Source organism: Aquarana catesbeiana, linkage group LG04, assembly GCF_042186555.1.
Source record: "Aquarana catesbeiana isolate 2022-GZ linkage group LG04, ASM4218655v1, whole genome shotgun sequence".
In the NCBI taxonomy this organism is placed as follows: Eukaryota; Metazoa; Chordata; class Amphibia; order Anura; family Ranidae; genus Aquarana; species Aquarana catesbeiana.
Window position 1 is genome coordinate 216,375,895 of NC_133327.1, and position 19,249 is coordinate 216,395,143.

At 42.0% G+C, this 19,249-nt stretch overlaps 1 protein-coding gene across 4 annotated transcripts in view; it reads right to left on the minus strand.

Moving 5' to 3' along the window:
• WDR49 (WD repeat domain 49) overlaps positions 1–19,249 on the minus strand; it is a 204,440-nt gene that overhangs the window by 170,519 nt on the left and 14,672 nt on the right. For all 4 annotated transcript variants that reach the window (XM_073626146.1, XM_073626143.1, XM_073626145.1 and 1 more), the window contains 3 exons: positions 14,105–14,545; positions 3,834–4,010; positions 2,431–2,605 (listed from right to left, as the gene is read on the minus strand). In XM_073626146.1, coding sequence (XP_073482247.1) covers positions 2,431–2,605; positions 3,834–4,010; positions 14,105–14,545 — 793 coding nt within the window. The remainder of the gene's footprint in view (positions 1–2,430; positions 2,606–3,833; positions 4,011–14,104; positions 14,546–19,249) is intronic.

The following is a 19,249-nucleotide window of genomic DNA, read 5'->3' on the forward strand; positions in this document are numbered from 1 at the left end:
AAACTCTATTCATGATGAAAAACATATCATCCAAAGTTACCTTTTAGTGAAAACTGTTGTCTTGATTTACTAAAGCTTCATTTCAATGGGCTGCCGTATGAATAACAAATGCAGCAAAGTAGCTCATGTACTGTACTTTTTTGAGCATCAAGCTATACATGTTTTTTTAACTGCATGTTTTCTGCTTGCTGTGTTTGGGTTCCCATTTACAATGAATGGCACCACAAGCACAGCACAGGGTTTTTATGTATTTTTTGTGCATTAATGAAATGCTAAAGTGTAAATGCAGCCTTAAAGAGAATATCTATTTGCTTCTGTCCCAACAGGGGTTTTTAATTTGTGCCCACTCTGTACAAAACTAGAAAACAATGTTTTCGGCTTGACACAGTATTGTTCATACAGTTTACAGTACATCATACCAGTTTACATGAAAGGCAAAACTTAACATATTTCTTTTAAAGCCTATCTTTAGATTAAACTTTTTTTTTACGTTTTAATTATATATAGCAGTTCATTTATGTATATTTGTGATAAAAATACCTGCATTTCACTGTTTGGTGTTACAATACATTTGAACTGAGAATGTATTTGTGTGTTGGTGTGCATGATAATATAGTTATATACTGTATACTTTGAACCACAGTAAAATATAAAACATGCAGTCAAAAAAGCCAGATCTCCAGAAGTAATCTGTTCTTCACACTGGCCAGGGAAAGAACTAATACTGATCCAAAACTGGTGTAAATTGTCTTTTATATATAATGGCATAAACTGTATTTTATTTGTAATGGTGTCAATTGTATTTTATTTATTACAATATGTCACAAATTGTATTTTATTTTGCTGCTATGCATTCTTTAAAAGAGCTATTTTTTACTTTTGAACTAGAAGTCCTTCAGTGTGGGTTACTCGTACTTAGTACAACTAAGTACAAGGTTACTTGTAACTCAGTGTGGGTTACTTGTAACTTAGTACAGTATTTGCTTTTCTTGTTTATGACAATGGTTTAACTGCTGTACAGGGTAATATTTGGATGGGGCATGTGATTTATCTTTCACTTAGGTATGCAAAGGCCATGTTGGGCTGCCCTGCCTCCTCCCTCTCTTAAAATTTTTTTTTTTTTTTAAGTTTTATTTGTGCAGAACTTCTGCAAGTTTCACCTAGGCAAGAATTTCCACTCCCTGTGCGTGCATAGATGTGCTGCGCGGCTTGGGTACAGAGAGAGCAATACAACATATCCGCACATGCGCAAGGTCTCCCAGGCATCTGTGCACACGCAGGGTTTCCCACACATGAAAAAGAAGGCAGCCAGAGAAGAGTGAAATCTTCCCTGTGTTTGTGCAGGCATGTCGACGGGCTCTGCCAGGAGTCCATGGGTACATCTGAACATTCGCCATATTGGTGGCATCTGAGGGGGGAAGAGCCACCAGGGAGGAGGAGTTTGCTTCCAGGGAAGTTCCATTTTACCAATTAGGTTTAAATTGTGAAAATACAGCTAAGCAACACCATCGCCATTTTCACTCTTCTGTTAAAAGAGATTTTCTACATTGTATAATTTTATAATTACATTTTTTTATCATAAGTTATAAAAGCTGTATTGTGTTTAAGACAATTAGATCGATTTATTAAAGGACTAGAGGCTGTTCACTTTCCTTAGTAAATAGGATGAAGTTGTGTTCATTTAAAATCTAATCATTTGAAGGGGAAATTTAAATAAAACAGGACCCTTGCTCACACATGATTAGACATTCAGGGGAAGACAGGTTTACTTCATTCTGTAAGCTAAGTTATCATTTACATTACAAAGTGCGCATGCTCTATTCAGCTAGTAAAACAAACTCACTAACTCCTAACTTAACTATGGCCAGTCTCTATTTTGTGTAAAGGCTAAGAGCCCAATTTAGGAACAATCTCTAATCACAATATATATGTTCTCTGCCACATGATGTGTGCACTTGTGGGAGCCCTCCATCCACCTCATTTGTGTAACTGAATGAAAAAAAAACGAACAGTGTATGGGAAGCTTAAGACTTTGAGAGAGATCTAGAAGATATTGAGACCAAGCTTAATGTCTGAGAACCAGTGTATTTGGGGATATTCTGATCTGTACCTCACCCTCAGTCCCATGTGACCATGTGCAATAAACTTGCGATAAACATATTTTCTTTTGTAAAATCTATTAAAGTGACTGGCACCCTTTTTTTCTGAACATCCAGAGAAGGGAACCACATCTGAGATAAATGTTTCTGGGACTTTACTGTAATTAAATGAATTTAGAGCATTCTTAAGTTGTTTTCATATACAATAAAAATATAATCAGCTTATACTAGGGCACTCTCAGGTTTAAAAGTACAGTATTCAGGTTTATTGTAGGATGTACAGATATAGCATAGATGTATAAAATCTGGATATAGAGCAGAAATACAATACCTTGGCGCACCCAGTTGCCTTCATGGAGTTTGTGTTTTAAAATACTACAGCATTTGTGGAAGCCGGAAACTAACTCATTCCAAGCAATGTAGAGAGTCATCTGTTGGTCTTCTGCAGCATTGGCAGGGCGTTCAAACAAAGATATCAAAGCTATTGTGAAACAAATAGCCTGGACCTGCAACAACAGCAAATCATATTAAGATAGTCAAAGAAAATGAGTTTGATATTATTTTTTTCTAATCAGGTTGGCAAAAAAATGCTAAAAATAATTATTCTTATAGAACTGCTACATTCTATAAAGGGACAGGATGCATGTGGTTTTGTACTGCATAACAAGCACATTATAGCCAAAAAAAAAACCTCCACAGAAGGTGGTTGATCATACACCTACAGACTGTCAATTGCCTATATTCAATAAGCTGTTACCCTGTGCTATATTGCTTCATCTTCACTGCAGGGTATAATGAACGTACATTTCGAATAAAGGAAGGAATACCTAGGGATATTATTTTTAATTTCCAAATAGTATATGGGCAGTCTTTTTACAAACAAGCAAGTTTACATTGGACAAACTTCCATTTTGGGTCATTGGATTAGGCTTGTTTTGGGGAAAACAATAGTTGGTAATGGTTAGGATTGTGGAAAGGCCTACAAACATACAAATGTTCCCTGATTAAACTGCTAATGACCAGATCACACAACAATTCTCTTTAGTCTAAGGAATGTAGGGTGGATAGGGTATGGTTGGTATACTGTAACAATAACGTGGACCTCTCTGATAAAAAGTGAAGCTAAAGAAAAAGACTATTATTATTGTTATTAATATAGTGCTGGCTATTTATGCAGCACTTTTTATACTGTACATTTATATTAGTCCCTGCCCCTGCCCTTAAGGAAATGTGCTCACACACATACATACACACGTACTACGGTCAATTTAGACAGGAGCCCCAACAATTAACCTACCAGCATGTTATTGGAGTGTGAGGGAGAAGCAAAGGAAATCCACAAAAACACATGGAGAACAAGCAGTGTCCTGATCGGTGTTTGAATTGAGGACTCCAGTGTTGTAAGACAGAAGTGCTCACCACCAAACCACTGTGGTTAGCACAGGAAAGAGTCCTAGACAACCAATCAGCATGTCTTTGGAGTGTGGGAGAAAACCTGAGTACCTACAGGATATCCACACAAGCACAGAGAGAACATGCAAACAGTGTCCTGGCTGGGTTTTGAACTGAGGACCCAGTGCTGCAAGGCAGAAGTGATAACCTCTAAGCCTCTGTGGTTAGCACAGAAAAGAAACTGGTGGGTAGGCACCCTGGTACCTCGCCAAACATAGCTTCTCTCTGTAGCAGCTGCAGCACTGGGTTAACTTGCAAACCTCATTTTTTGTAGAACGTTACCTGGCCATTAACATCTCCAATTGTCAGAATGGCATTGTTACCATCTTCATGGTCATGCCAGTAGTCCATAGATATTGGTGTACCAGGAAGTCCTTGAAGTTTATACTGACAAAATATGTCCTGCTTGGAATTCAGATCATAGAAGCATATCTCCTTACTGGTAAAGGCAACTGCAATCTACAAGGTGTAAACAAAAGAGAGGTAAGCTTACCTAAACTGAGACTATAATGTATTGAGCATAAATTATTGTTATTAAATATTTTATCTTTCTCTCAGAAGGAATGCAGTGTTTTTAATAAATCAGCCAATATTAATTTGTATTGCGTAAGAGCAGTAAAGTGCAATTTTTGTGTAGCACTGCAAAGCAGGGAACCAATTCTATGTTGGTAATGGGAAACTCAGGCTAAAATACATTTACAAATAATACATGGAAATAACGTTTTTTGGAACATTTAACACTTTTTTTTTATAAAATTGTTCACAGCAAGCCTCAAATGTCTAGGCTCTTGGTCTGATGATGTCTACTGAAGGCAAGGATCATAGTTTAGATGTTCTTTGTTTCAGTGAACCCTTAAATTATACAATTCCTAGGCATTTGGGGAAGTGACCAGTTGCCAAGGCATGATATAGTAACATTTTTTTCCAGGCCAAAATGTTTAAGGCTTCCTCTTTAGTGTAAGTAATGTACAGTATTTATGAAAGGGAAGGGGGTAGCAAGGGATTTATATTAATAATAGGTTTGGCTAAGAAATGTACAGTGTAATAATCTGGCGCTAATAAAGGATCTGCACATAGAGTTAATTTTAGCCTCTCTCCTTTGAGTCCAAATGAATACAAACATAATACGCCTTCCCATGTATACAGCACGCAATGGGGGAGATTTACTAAAACTGGTGCACACAGAATCTGGTGCAGCTGTGCACAATAACCAATCAGCTGCTAACGTCTGCTTGTTCAGTTAAGTTTTGACAATAAAACTTGGAAGCTCTTTGAATACAATGCACAGCTGTACCAGATTCTGTGTGCACCAATTTTAGTAAACCCCCCTCACTGTCAGTGATATCTTGGAAACAATAATAAAAAAAAAATACAACATTATAGACAGTTTTTTCCTTCATGGTCACTCAAACATGGGTGTCTGCTAAAGTCTGACAATCAGTAAAGCCACCCCACTCATTAAATGATCCTCCTGCCCTTAGCAAGATTTAGTGATGTTTACCAATTGTTTAGGGGTAGCTTAAATCTAATTGGTGGTTTTAGACAACCCCATTGTGTTTTCATTATTTCTATTGTTATAAATGAATTTGTTCAGAAAAATAGTTAAGCTACACACGGGCTGAAAATGGTTTGGTAGTTACGGGCCGACGTTTAGCCCATGTATACAGCTCCTCACCCAATCGGCTTATGAGCATGCTGGAAAACCAGCATCCAATCAGTGCTCGCAGCCATTGGTGATCAAGCACAAAGGGGGGGCAGAGTAGGAAATCTAAAAACTCTACTTTGCAGTGGGGCCACATCCGCATTCCAAGGGTTAACTGGTCATTTGTGTCTAGAGGACAGAAAAGCCATTTCACTTACCTGATCCTCTGCTCCCCCAGGTGGTGCACTCCATGCTCCAGCGGTGGACTGTTCTTCAGCATCCTCATTTCCAATGTCAGATGGTCCATGCATCAATCTTGATGATGTCAGAGGACATTGGACCACTGAAATATAGGGGAGAAGAGGCTGCAGGGACTGGTCTAGCAGCACAGAGAAGCCTGCAGGAGCAGAGGATCGGGTAAGTAATAGTACTTTACCAAATGATTTTGACATAAAATAGCAGTCTACCCTTGCAGAGCAAGTGCAGGCCTCATTCCATGGCTGAGATTCTGGGTTTCCTGGAGTTCAGCTTCAATAGTAGGGATATATCTCCCACCCCCTCTTCACGCAACCCCCTGGGAACCCACCTCCCACCCCCCCCTTCTTTTTTTTGTTTTCTCCTTCTCTCTTTCTTCCCCCCTTATTCGGTGCTTTCCTCTCTCCTTTTTCCCCTTCTTTTCCTCCCTCCCTGTCTTCCTATACCGATTTTATATAAGGAAAGAGTTGGTGTAGCGAGCCGAACTGGGGTCGGGCGCTACCCATCTTTTTTACATGATCTATAGTACAACCAGGGCTTGTTTTCAGCTGAAACTAGTGGAACTCAGTTCCACCGCTGGCTCGAGACCTTTGCTCCCTGCTCAGCACTATCACTTGTAAACACAGAAGTCCGACTTCTGTGTCAGAAGTGACAGCTTGTCTCTCAGCAGCTCTCACAAATCTGGTGTCCTGAGTGGCTCCCACTGAGTGCAGGATGGGGGCAAGGGAGATGTGGGTGCCTGGGGTGCAGTGCAGATGTTGACACCCCCACTGGATGATCTCCCTTCAAGTTAGAAAGGCGGAGCCATTTACAGTGTGCGGGGGGAGGTCCTGGAGCCGGCTGGGAAGAGGAGTGAAAGTGAGATATGGATGGGGGAAGCAGAGGTAAACAGCTGTGGAAGAAGGCTGAACTCTGCACTCTGTGTGTAGCACAACCCTGAACTCTGCACGTAGCGCACCCATGAACTCTGCACTTTGTGTGTAGCGCACACCTGAACTCTGCACTCTGTATGCAGCGCACCCCTGAACTCTGCACGTAGCACACCCATGAACTCTGCACTCTGTACATAATGCACTGCTGGTATTTAACCACTTGCCGACCGCCTCACGCATATATACGTGAGCAGAATGGCACGGGCAGGCAAAATCACGTACCCATACGTGATTGCCTTCCCGCGGGTGGGGGGTCCGATCGGACCCCCCCCCCCCCCCCCGGTGCCAGCGGCGGTCGGCATTTGGCTATAAGCGATGAGAGACGAGGGGGAGACCATCCGATCGTGGCCCCCCCCTCGCGATCGCTCCCAGCCAATGAGGAACATCCCCTGCCTGTGTATAGTACACACAGGCAGAGGATGTGATGTCATCTCTCCTCGGCTCGGCAGTTTCCGTTCTAGCGCCGAGGAGAGAAGACATGTAAGTGCACCAACACACACACACACACAGTAGAACATGCCAGGCACACAAAACACCCCCGATCCCCCCCCGATCGCCCCCCGATCCCCCCCCCAATCATCCCTCCCCCCTCCCTATCACACTGACACCAAGCAGTATTTTTTTTTTTTTTTTTATGATTACTGCATGGTGTCAGTTAGTGACAGTTACTGTGGTAGGACAGTGAGTGTTACCCCCCCTTTAGGTCTACGGTACCCCCCTAACCCCCCCTAATATGTTTTAACACCTTGATTGCCCCCTAGTTAACCCTTTCACCACTGATCACTGTATAACTGTTACGGGTGACGCTGGTTAGTTGGTTTATTCTTCATAGTGTCAGGGCACCCGCCGTTTATTACCGAATAAAGGTTTAGCCCCCTGATCGCCCGGCGGTGATATGCGTCGCCCCAGGCAGCGTCAGATTAGCGCCAGTACCTCTAACACCCACGCACGCAGCATACGCCTCCCTTAGTGGTATAGTATCTGAACGCATCAATATCTGATCCGATCAGATCTATACTAGCGTCCCCAGCAGTTTAGGGTTCCCAAAAACGCAGTGTTAGCGGGATCAGCCCAGATACCCGCTAGCACCTGCGTTTTGCCCCTCCGCCCGGCCCACCCAAGTGCAGTATCGATCGATCACTGTCACTTACAAAACGCTAAACGCATAACTGCAGCGTTCGCAGAGTCAGGCCTGATCCCTGCGATCGCTAACAGTTTTTTTGGTAGCGTTTTGGTGAACTGGCAAACACCAGCCCCAGGCAGCGTCAGGTTAGCGCCAGTCGCGCTAACACCCACGCACGCACCGTACACCTTCCTTAGTGGTATAGTATCTGAACGCAACAGTATCTGATCCGATCAGATCTATACTAGCATCCCCAGCAGTTTAGGGTTCCCAAAAACGCAGTGTTAGCGGGATCAGCCCAGATACCTGCTAGCACCTGCGTTTTGCCCCTCCGCCCGGCCCAGCCCAGCCCACCCAAGTGCAGTATCGATCGATCACTGTCACTTACAAAACACTAAACACATAACTGCAGCGTTCGCAGAGTCAGGCCTGATCCCTGCGATCGCTAACAGTTTTTTTGGTAGCGTTTTGGTGAACTGGCAAGCACCAGCCCCAGGCAGCGTCAGGTTAGCGCCAGTCGCGCTAACACCCACGCACGCACCGTACACCTCCCTTAGTGGTATAGTATCTGATCAGATCAATACCTGATCCGATCAGATCTATACTAGCGTCCCCAGCAGTTTAGGGTTCCCAAAAACGCAGTGTTAGTGGGATCAGCCCAGATACCTGATAGCACATGCGTTTTGCCCCTCCTCCAAGCCCGGCCCAGCCCACCCAAGTGCAGTATCGATCGATCACTGTCACTTACAGAGCACTAAACACATAACTGCAGCGTTCGCAGAGTCAGGCCTGATCCCTGCGATCGCTAACAGTTTTTTTGGTAGCGTTTTGGTGAACTGGCAAGCACCAGCGGCCTAGTACACCCCGGTCGTAGTCAAACCAGCACTGCAGTAACACTTGGTGACGTGGCGAGTCCCATAAATGCAGTTCAAGCTGGTGAGGTGGCAAGCACAAGTAGTGTCCCGCTGCCACCAAAAAGACAAACACAGGCCCGTCGTGCCCATAATGCCCTTCCTGCTGCATTCGCCAATCCTAATTGGGAACCGACCACTTCTGCAGCGCCCGTACTTCCCCATTCACATCCCCAACCAAATGCAGTTGGCTGCATGAGAGGCATTTTCTTTATGTCCTCCCGAGTACCCCTACCCAACGAACCCCCCCAAAAAAGATGTTGTGTCTGCAGCAAGCGCGGATATAGGCGTGACACCCGCTATTATTGTCCCTCCTGTCCTGACAATCCTGGTCTTTGCATTGGTGAATGTTTTGAACGCTACCATTCACTAGTTGAGTATTAGCGTAGGGTACAGCATTGCACAGACTAGGCACACTTTCACAGGGTCTCCCAAGATGCCATCACATTTTGAGAGACCTGAACCTGGAACCGGTTACAGTTATAAAAGTTAGATACAAAAAAAAGTGTAAAAAAAAAACACAAAAAAAAAAAACACATACAAAAATATAAAATAAAAAAAAAATAGTTGTCGTTTTATTGTTCTCTCTCTCTCTATTCTCTCTATTGTTCTGCTCTTTTTTACTGTAGTCTATTCTGCAATGTTTTATTGTTATTATGTTTTATCATGTTTGTTTTTCAGGTCTGCAATTTTTTATACTTTACCGTTTACTGTGCTTTATTGTTAACCATTTTTTTGTCTTCAGGTACGCCATTCACGACTTTGAGTGGTTATACCAGCATGATGCCTGCAGGTTTAGGTATCATCTTGGTATCATTCTTTTCAGCCAGCGGTCGGCTTTCATGTAAAAGCAATCCTAGCGGCTAATTAGCCTCTAGACTGCTTTTACAAGCAGTGGGAGGGAATGCCCCCCCCCCCCACCGTCTTCCGTGTTTTTCTCTGGCTCTCCTGTCTCAACAGGGAACCTGAGAATGCAGCCGGTGATTCAGCCAGCTGACCATAGAGCTGATCAGAGACAAGAGTGGCTCCAAACATCTCTATGGCCTAAGAAACCGGAAGCTACGAGCATTTCATGACTTAGATTTCGCCGGATGTAAACAGCGCCATTGGGAAATTGGGAAAGCATTTTATCACACCGATCTTGGTGTGGTCAGATGCTTTGAGGGCAGAGGAGAAATCTAGGGTCTAATAGACCCCAATTTTTTCAAAAAAGAGTACCTGTCACCACCTATTGCGATGATAGGGGATATTTACATTCCCTGAGATAACAATAAAAATGATTTAAAAAAAAAAAATATGAAAGGAACAGTTTAAATATAAGATAAAAAAGCAAAAAAATAAATAAAAAAAAAAAAAAAAAAGCACCCGTGTCCCCCCTGCTCTCGCGCTAAGGCAAACGCAAGCGTCGGTCTGGCGTCAAATGTAAACAGCAATTGCACCATGCATGTTAGGTATCACCACGAAGGTCAGATCGAGGGCAGTAATTTTAGCAGTAGACCTCCTCTGTAAATCTAAAGTGGTAACCTGTAAAGGCTTTTAAAGGCTTTTAAAAATGTATTTAGTTTGTCGCCACTGCACGTTTGTGCGCAATTTTAAAGCATGTCATGTTTGGTATCCATGTACTCGGTCTAAGATCATCTTTTTTATTTCATCAAACATTTGGGCAATATAGTGTGTTTTAGTGCATTAAAATTTAAAAAAGTGTGTTTTTTCCCCAAAAAATGCGTTTGAAAAATCGCTGCGCAAATACTGTGTGAAAAAAAAAAATGAAACACCCACCATTTTAATCTGTAGGGCATTTGCTTTAATAAAATATATAATGTGTGGGGGTTCAAAGTAATTTTCTTGCAAAAAAAAAAATTTTTTTCATGTAATCAAAAAGTGTCAGAAAGGGCTTTGTATTCAAGTGGTTAGAAGAGTGGGTGATGTGTGACATAAGCTTCTAAATGTTGTGCATAAAATGCCAGGACAGTTCAAAACCCCCCCAAATGACCCCATTTTGGAAAGTAGACACCCCAAGCTATTTGCTGAGAGGCATGTCGAGTCCATGGAATATTTTATATTGTGACAAAAGTTGCGGGAAAGAGACAATTTTTTTTTTTTTTTTTGCACAAAGTTGTCACTAAATGATATATTGCTCAAACATGCCATGGGAATATGTAAAATTACACCCCAAAATACATTCTGTTGCTTCTTCTGAGTATGGGGATACCACATGTGTGGGACTTTTTGGGAGCCTAGCCGCGCACGGGACCCAGAAAACCAAGCACCGCCTTCAGGCTTTCTAAGAGCGTAAATTTTTGATTTCACTCTTCACTGCCTATCACAGTTTCGGAGGCCATGGAATGCCCAGGTGGCAAACCCCCCCCCCAAATGACCCCATTTTGGAAAGTAGACATCCCAAGCTATTTGCTGAGAGGTATAGTGAGTATTTTGCAGACCTCACTTTTTGTCACAAAGTTTTGAAAATTGAAAAAAGAAAAAAAAAAATGTTTTCTTGTCTTTCTTTATTTTCAAAAACAAATGAGAGCTGCAAAATACTCACCATGCCTCTCAGCAAATAGCTTGGGGTGTCTACTTTCCAAAATGGGGTCATTTGGGGGGGGGGTTGTGCCACCTGGGCATTCCATGGCCTCCGAAACTGTGATAGGCAGTGAAGAGTGAAATCAAAAATTCACGTCCTTAGAAATCCTGAAGGCGGTGATTGGTTTTCGGGGCCCCGTACGCGGCTAGGCTCCTAAAAAGTCCCACACATGTGGTATCCCCATACTCAGGAGAAGAAGCTAAATGTATTTTGGGGTGCAATTCCACATATGCCTATGGCCTGTGTGAGCAATATATCATTTAGTGACAACTTTGTGCAAAAAAAAAAAAAAAAAATTTGTCACTTTCCCGCAACTTGTGTCAAAATATAAAACATTCCATGGACTCAACATGCCTCAAAGCAAATAGCTTGGGGTGTCTACTTTCCAAAATGGGATCATTTGGGGGAGGTTTATGCCATCTGGGCATTTTATGGCCTCCGAAACTGTGATAGGTAGTGAGGAGTAAAATAAAAAATGTACGCCCTTAGAAATCCTGAAGGCAGTGATTGGTTTTCGGGGCCCCGTATGCGGCTAGGCTCCCAAAAAGTCTCACACATGTGGTATCCCCGTACTCAGGAGAAGCAGCTAAATGTATTTTGGGGTGCAATTCCACATATGCCCATGGCCTGTGTGAGCAATATATCATTTAGTGACAACTTTTTGTAATTTTTTTTTTTTTGTCATTATTCAATCACTTGGGACAAAAAAAATTAATATTCAATGGGCTCAACATGCCTCTCAGCAATTTCCTTGGGGTGTCTACTTTCCAAAATGGGGTCATTTGTGGGGGTTTTTACTGCCCTGCCATTTTAGCACCTCAAGAAACGACATAGGCAGTCATAAATTAAAGGCTGTGTAAATTCCAGAAAATGTACCCTAGTTTGTAGGCGCTATAACTTTTGCGCAAACCAATAAATATACACTTATTGACATTTTTTTTACCAAAGACATGTGGCCGAATACATTTTGGCCTAAATGTATGACTAAAATTGAGTTTATTGGATTTTTTTTAGAACAAAAAGTAGAAAATATCAATTTTTTTCAAAATTTTCGGTCTTTTTCCGTGTATAGCGCAAAAAATAAAAACGACAGAGGTGATCAAATAGCATCAAAAGAAAGCTCTATTTGTGGGAAGAAAAGGACGCAAATTTCGTTTGGGTACAGCATTGCATGACCGCGCAATTAGCAGTTAAAGTGACGCAGTGCCAAATTGTAAAAAGTGCTCTGGTCAGGAAGGGGGTAAATCCTTCCGGGGCTGAAGTGGTTAATGTCCCTTTAAGACCCTCCCACTGTTAGTGAAATATGACTACACCCAGTATTTGATGATGTTTGGAGAGTGTGTGTGGGGATCAAGGGAGTTTTGGGGGGTCATGGTTGAGTTCCTGCACCTATTTTCTGAGAAAAAAAGCCCTGTAACTATATACTACCGTATGCTTTTTTGCTCTAGCCCTATCCCTTAAAAGCATTAATAGGTTTATAATGCACTGCTGCAATCCTTCTCTTCTTAATTATGCCTCGACAACTTCTTCAGGGAACTTTAGGAAATTTCTGTCTAGACCTATTAGGGTATAAGAGTTTCGGGCACTGACTATTGGTTTGTTTTTGTTTACAAGTGATTGAACTTTGATATTTCCTTGAAACCAAGTATATTTGTCTACACATGTTTGTTATTGTACTTTCTGTATCACATATGAAAATTTTCAATAAAAAAATTTGTGGGAAAAAAAATAGTAGGTGTATACATAAACATAAGAATTACAGTTTAAAAGTAAATTCCACTTTTGTTAAAAAAATATATTATATAAAATTTCAAAATATATCATCACTTGAGTTCATCTTTAACAAATGTATTTTCTATTCCAACATGAAGTTGCTGTAACTTTCCAAAACTGGCAAAAAATTCAATGCAACGTGGCAACCTGGAGGCATTCTGTAAACAGTTGGTATATAGACAATCCCCAGAAATGTCATTCCTGATTGTGTGCTTGGTTCACTGATTTTCTCAGATGTCTGATACAAGTAAAATTTTAGGCATTTCATTTTTGGTGAGATGCCCTCTAAGGGTTCATTACTTTTAAAGGGATGCAGACACTGCAACATTCCTCATTAGAGCACTGAAAGTTTGTCATGTGATTATAATGAAGTCCCTCCCATTCAGGAATCAGTCTCGCCAGAACATAGAGGAACAAATAGCTTTTTATTCTGAAAAGAAAGGCTGAGTTCACACCTAGCTATCAATGTTTTACTGTGCAGTCTAGTGCAGTGTCTGCTTTGACAGGGAGTAATGTAATGAGTGTTTCATCATACTGCCTGTTTTTTATTTCTTCTTTTTTTTTCCAACTTTTTTTTATGTCACTGCACAACAGCATGCTGCATTGCACTGCCATGCAGGGACATGCGGTGCCATTCAGTTTGGCGCATAAAAAATGCAGACATGCACTGCACTGCAATGCACCTCACATCACACCAGTGTTGTGGTGTGAACAGGGCACAAAGAAAACTATTTTCTAAGTTCTCCAGCAGTGACCTTTGTTTATCCAATGTGGAAAAACGCAGATGAGGGCATATGGTGCGATTAAGACCAAAGTTTGGTAAAGTCTTTGCAATGTACATTGATCAGAGAGGATCGTTTTACACAAAACTGCAGTTTTTATCTCTGTGTGTACCTTTACAAATGAACAGCCAATCAACAGCAGCTGACAACAAATGATAAGAGAATCTGATTGATTCCAATAGGCAACATTTGTACTGTCCTCTTCCAGTTATGATAGTAAGTTATGAATGAGCTGTTGGGATGAATCACTTTTGTACTCTGTTTACTAACCCTATTGGTATTCCTCTCCATAGCGCCATATAATGGATGTACCGTTTTTATTTATTTTATTAGATTTATGCCTTTCATTACTCGTTGACATTGCTCGTTTATTTAGCCTTTGTACAATGACTGGCAATTACATTTCCTGATCCTGATCCTATGCTGTGCCAGCACAGAACACCTCTCGCCATGCTGGAGCGGTATGACAGACAGAATTAATAAGACAGACAATGGCTCCCCACCTTCTGCATATTGATATATGCATTACTTATATTTACATCCATATTTACCTTGTTTACATTGGCCAGAAACACCAAGCCCGTCGCCCATAAATCTTTCGGCTTGACAGTATCAGTGCAAATCCGCAGGCTTCTTTGTAGTTTTAAATTCTCTCCCCAGACTGCCAGTAATCCATCTTTGCTCAAAGTTACGTAGCGGCAAGAACCTTTCAAATAAACTACTTTTTGGATGTTTTCCTTGTGAATTAATGGGAGGCTGCGAATATCCCTCCACTGGGGAATTACTGATGATTTCACTCGTTCATCTTTCTCGTAAAGCTCAAGCAGCATGAAGGATGTTAATTTGTCCCAATCAATGAAACCTTCGCGACTCACATCTATCTTATCAAATAAATCGCCGTATTCCTCTTTCAGTCCGTGCCCCACGGCCGCGTATGTTCTCTCCATGAAATCCTCTTTGTTCATACATTGTGGCGGCTCTAACTCCGGGGACTGCAGAGGAAACACAGATATGTGACATTGTCTTCAGGAGGTGCCACAAAAATTCTATAATTCCAGAAACAAACAAAAGCAATAACGCAATATGATTGAACCCACAGAGGACAGGTTAGAGCAGCACTTGGGACAAACTGTTCACACAAAACCATCTGATCTTTTTCTTTTAGTTCAAAGGATATTACATTCACATTTTCCAAAATTCACAGGGACAAACTAGATTTAGATTTTGTCCCTTTGGCTATCCTAGGCCCTGTGCATACTGGAGATAGTTGAAAAGTACATCAGTTCTTGGAAAGGCAAGACTAGCCCACACAGTAAAGTGCAGTCAGCTACCAACCTGAGATCCAGCAGAGGGCAGTACAATGCACATTTAAGTGTATTGCAATGTTTATGTTCTCCTTTTTTTTAACTTTAAAGTATTATACAGGTTTTATATAGCGCCAACAGTTTGCGCAGCTCTTTACAACATGAGGGCAGACATTACAGTTACATTACAATTTGGTACAAGAGGAATCAGAGGACCCTGCTCGTTAGAGCTTACAATCTAAAAAGGAAGGGTCAATTGATACAAAAGGTAATAGCTGTGGGGGGGATGAGCTGATGGAGGAAGTAAAACAGTGTTGGTTAGAAGCAGGATAGGCTTCTTTGAAGAGAAGGGTTTTCAAAGATCGCCTAAAGATGGATAGATAGATAAAGTTTTAAATAAAGTTTTACAGAGTGACACTTCATTCATGTCTCCACAGCAGCATGGTGTATTGTTCTGTAGTGCAGTGACATGCAGTGCCATCCAGTGTGTCTGCATTTTTCCACACTGCATCACACCGCACATCGTTCTCTATGGGTCCTTGCAGTGACGGGTGTTTATGCAATGCGGAAAAACACCAGTCACTGCAGATAGTATGAACAAGCTCGAAATGCATATCTGTTCACTTCATAGGAAAAATACAATCACAAAAATTGTGTTTAACCTCTTCAGAAAGATTTTACCCCCTTCCTGACCAGAGCACTTTTTGCGATTCGTCACTGCGTCGCTTTAACTGACAATTGCACAGTCGTGCGACGTTTCACCCAAACAAAATTGATGTCCTTTTTTCCCCACAAATAGAGCTTTCTTTTGGTGGTATTTGATCACCTCTGCCGTTTTTATTTTTTGCGCTATAAACAAAAAAAGAGCGACAACTTAAAAAAAAAAAAAGCAATATTTTTTACTTTTTGCTATAATAAATAGCTCCCAAAAATATATAAAAAACACATTTGTTCCCCATTTTAGGCCAATACGTATTCTTCTACATATTTTTGGTAAAAAAAATCGCAATAAGCGTATATTAATTGGTTTGCACAAAAGTTATAGCGTCTACAAAATAGGGGATAGTTTTATGGCATTTTTATTATTTTATTTTTTTTACTAGTAATGGCGGCGATCTGTGATTTTCATTGTGACTGCGACATTATGGCGGACACATCGGACACTTTTGACACTATTTTGGGACCATTGTCATTTATACAGCGATCAGTGCTATAAAAATGCATTGATTACTGTGTAAATTACACTGGCAGGGAAGGGGTTAACCACTAGGGGGCGGTGAAGGGGTTAAGTGTGTCCTAGGGAGCGATTCTAACTGTGGGGGGGATGGGCTTCAACTCACATGACAGCGATCACTGCTCCCGATGACAGAGAGCAGTGATCTCTGTCATGTCACAAGGCAGAACGGGGAAGTGCCTTGTTTACATAGACACTTGCCCATTCTGCGGCTCCGTACCGAGTCCGCCGGTCCCATAGGCACGGTCACCCTGTATGCGGCGGGCGCGTGCGTGCCGCTAGCCCCGCCAATTAAAGGGGACATACAGGTACGCCCATTTGCCCACCACTGCCATTGTTCCGACGTATATCAGCGCGCAGCGGTCGGCAAGTGGTTAAAGAGAAACTTCAGGGCCCTTTAGCTTGGGCCTTGCCATCCTCTCTGTTAGTCTGGCGCATTCAGAGATGTGCCAAGGGACATTGCCCTGCCATTGGGTCCTGGAAGAGCCCTGTGGCAGATCTGTGTGGGTGCAGGGGGTTTTCCATGCCTAAGCTTGCGGCTTCCATATTAGCTCCGTCTTCAATCATGCACGGGAAACTCATGCATGTGCAGATGTGCTGCAAGGCTCTGCCAGGAACCGAAGCTCTGTGGAACATCCCTGTACGTGCAGGCTCCAAGCGGGGGAGTGAATGTTATTCTTGCCTAGGTGAGAAAGACGCTATGAAGACCAAAAAAAATGACTTTCAAACATGAGAAAAGGAGGTAAGAGATGGCAGGGGAAAATACATTTTTACGTCTTTTGTTTAGAAGAATAGGGAAATGCATTCTGTTAAAATGTAATCTAGAATCAACTATATTTTTTCATATTGTGCATACATACATACAGTACTGGTAAACCGGTCGACTTTTGGTACATGTGTACTCAACTTTAGTTTGGAAGGTAAAGCAGCAGCAGAATGATGAAGTCATAACTAGGCTCACTTTGCTCCTGTCAGCATGTTCTTTGGCAGCACATGTGCATGCAGCAACCTGGTTGACACCTAATGCTACCCCTCCTCACCCCTAGTTCTTCAGGAGGGGATTACCTGATGTCATTACAAACTCAGTGCTTACACTAGTTGTAATTAAAATACATTTTAAGTGACACTATCACTATATATATATATATATATATATATATATATATATATATATATATATATATATATATATATCAAGTGAATCAATTGAACAGTAATAACTAAGACCAAGGCAATATAGCTCAATACTATATTCAGGTTGCTTTCAGGGGATTCCAAACCTTAGAATAATCCCAAGAGCAGAGGAAAACACTTCAACAATACGATCACTAATGGCGACTTAACCATTTCAGCCCCGGAAGGATTTACCCCCTTAATGGCCAGACCATTTTTCGCGATACGGCACTGCCTCGCTTTAACTGACAATTGCGTGGTCATGCGATGCTGTACCCAAACAAATGATGGCTTTTTTTTTCCCCACGAAAAGAGCTTTCTTTTGGTGGTATTTGATCACCTCTGCGGTTTTTATTTTTTGCCCTATAAACAAAAAAAGATTGACAACTTTGAAAAAAAAAAAAAATGTTTTTTTTACTTTTTGCTATAATACATATCCCCCCAAAGAATGTAAAAAAATAAATGTATCCATCAGTTTAGGACAATATGTATTCTGCAACATATTTTTGGTAAAAAAATCCCAATGAGCATATATTGATAGGTTGTGCAAAAGTTATTGCATCCACAATATAGGGGATCAATTTAGGGACTTTTACATTTTTTTAATTGTTTTTACTGGTAATGGCGGCGATCTGCAATTTTTAGCGGGACTGTGTCATTGCTGTGGACAAATCTGACCCGGAGTGACACTTTTTGGTGACCAGTGACACCAATACAGTGATCAGTGCTATAAAAATGCACTGATCTCTGTATAAATACACTGGCAGGGAAGGGGTTAACACTAGGGGGCTTAAGTGTTCCCTAGGGAGGGGCTTTCTTACTGAAGGGGGAGTGGACTAACAGGGAGTAGAGAGAGACCGCTGTTCCAGATCACTAGGAACAGCAGATCTCTCTCTCCTCAATTGTCAGAACGGGGATCCGCCTTGTTTACATTGGCAGATCCCCATTCTGCCTCTATGAGGATTGATCGTGAGTGGCTGGCGGACATCGAGACCCACGCGCCCACACGATCACATGCACAGACCGACATACTGGTGGCCGCCTTGCAGCAGTATATCTGTGCTGGGCGGTCGGCAAGTAGTTAAATCAGATTGGTTACCTCCACTTAAATTGGCTCTATGAGTCCAGACAGGAGGAGAGCAGAGGAATGACCCTCTCTTATGTCAGACCTCTCTCTTCTATCCCCTGACACCACAGGTCCAACTACAAACACTGTACCCAAATCAACATTCAATGGCTTAACTTCCGAGTCAGACTATCCCGCACATACACCACACATACAGAGCCCTGAGTATGCGTGTGCGTGTCCATATGACACCAGTAACTTTAGTCCCTTAGAAGAAGAATGAGGCCTTGGAGGCCTCTTCAGCTAGCCACTTTAGTTGGTGCACTTAAACTCCTGCTTGACAAAGTTTAACTGTGGTATGCTGACAGTATCCGGATATCAAAGGCGGACACTGTGACTGCTTAACAGGGCGTCAATGAGACCCAGGTTCTGGTAAGTGTGGGCAAAGTGAAGTAACTCTGTGTGCAGTGTCCTTGTTTCCTGCAAGTGGGCAAGTGCCCTCTCAACAGTCCTGCGGTCAAGGCCCAATGAACGTCCTGGAACAGGCAGGCTCTTCTGGTAACCCCCACCATTCCCTCCTCACAAAATGTGACTAACAGTAGCAGGAGCCAACAGCTCCACTGCTCTCATTGTCTCCTGTGAGACCAGGAAGAAAGAGCAGCGGCGCTGCAGATGGAGACAGCCCTGGATTGAGAGAGAAGTCAGCTAAGTGTTTAAGGAGGGGTGAAGGTATTGGAGGTTTTTTTCCTTAAAGTATAACTTAGACCCTTTTCACACTTGTGCGACTTCAAAGTCGCACGATTTTACCGCGATTTCGTGGCCACGATTTTACCGCGATTTGGGAGCAATACTACTTTGTACGACTTTGCTACAACTTTGGCATTAACCATTCTCAGCTTGTGCTTACAAAGTCGTACGG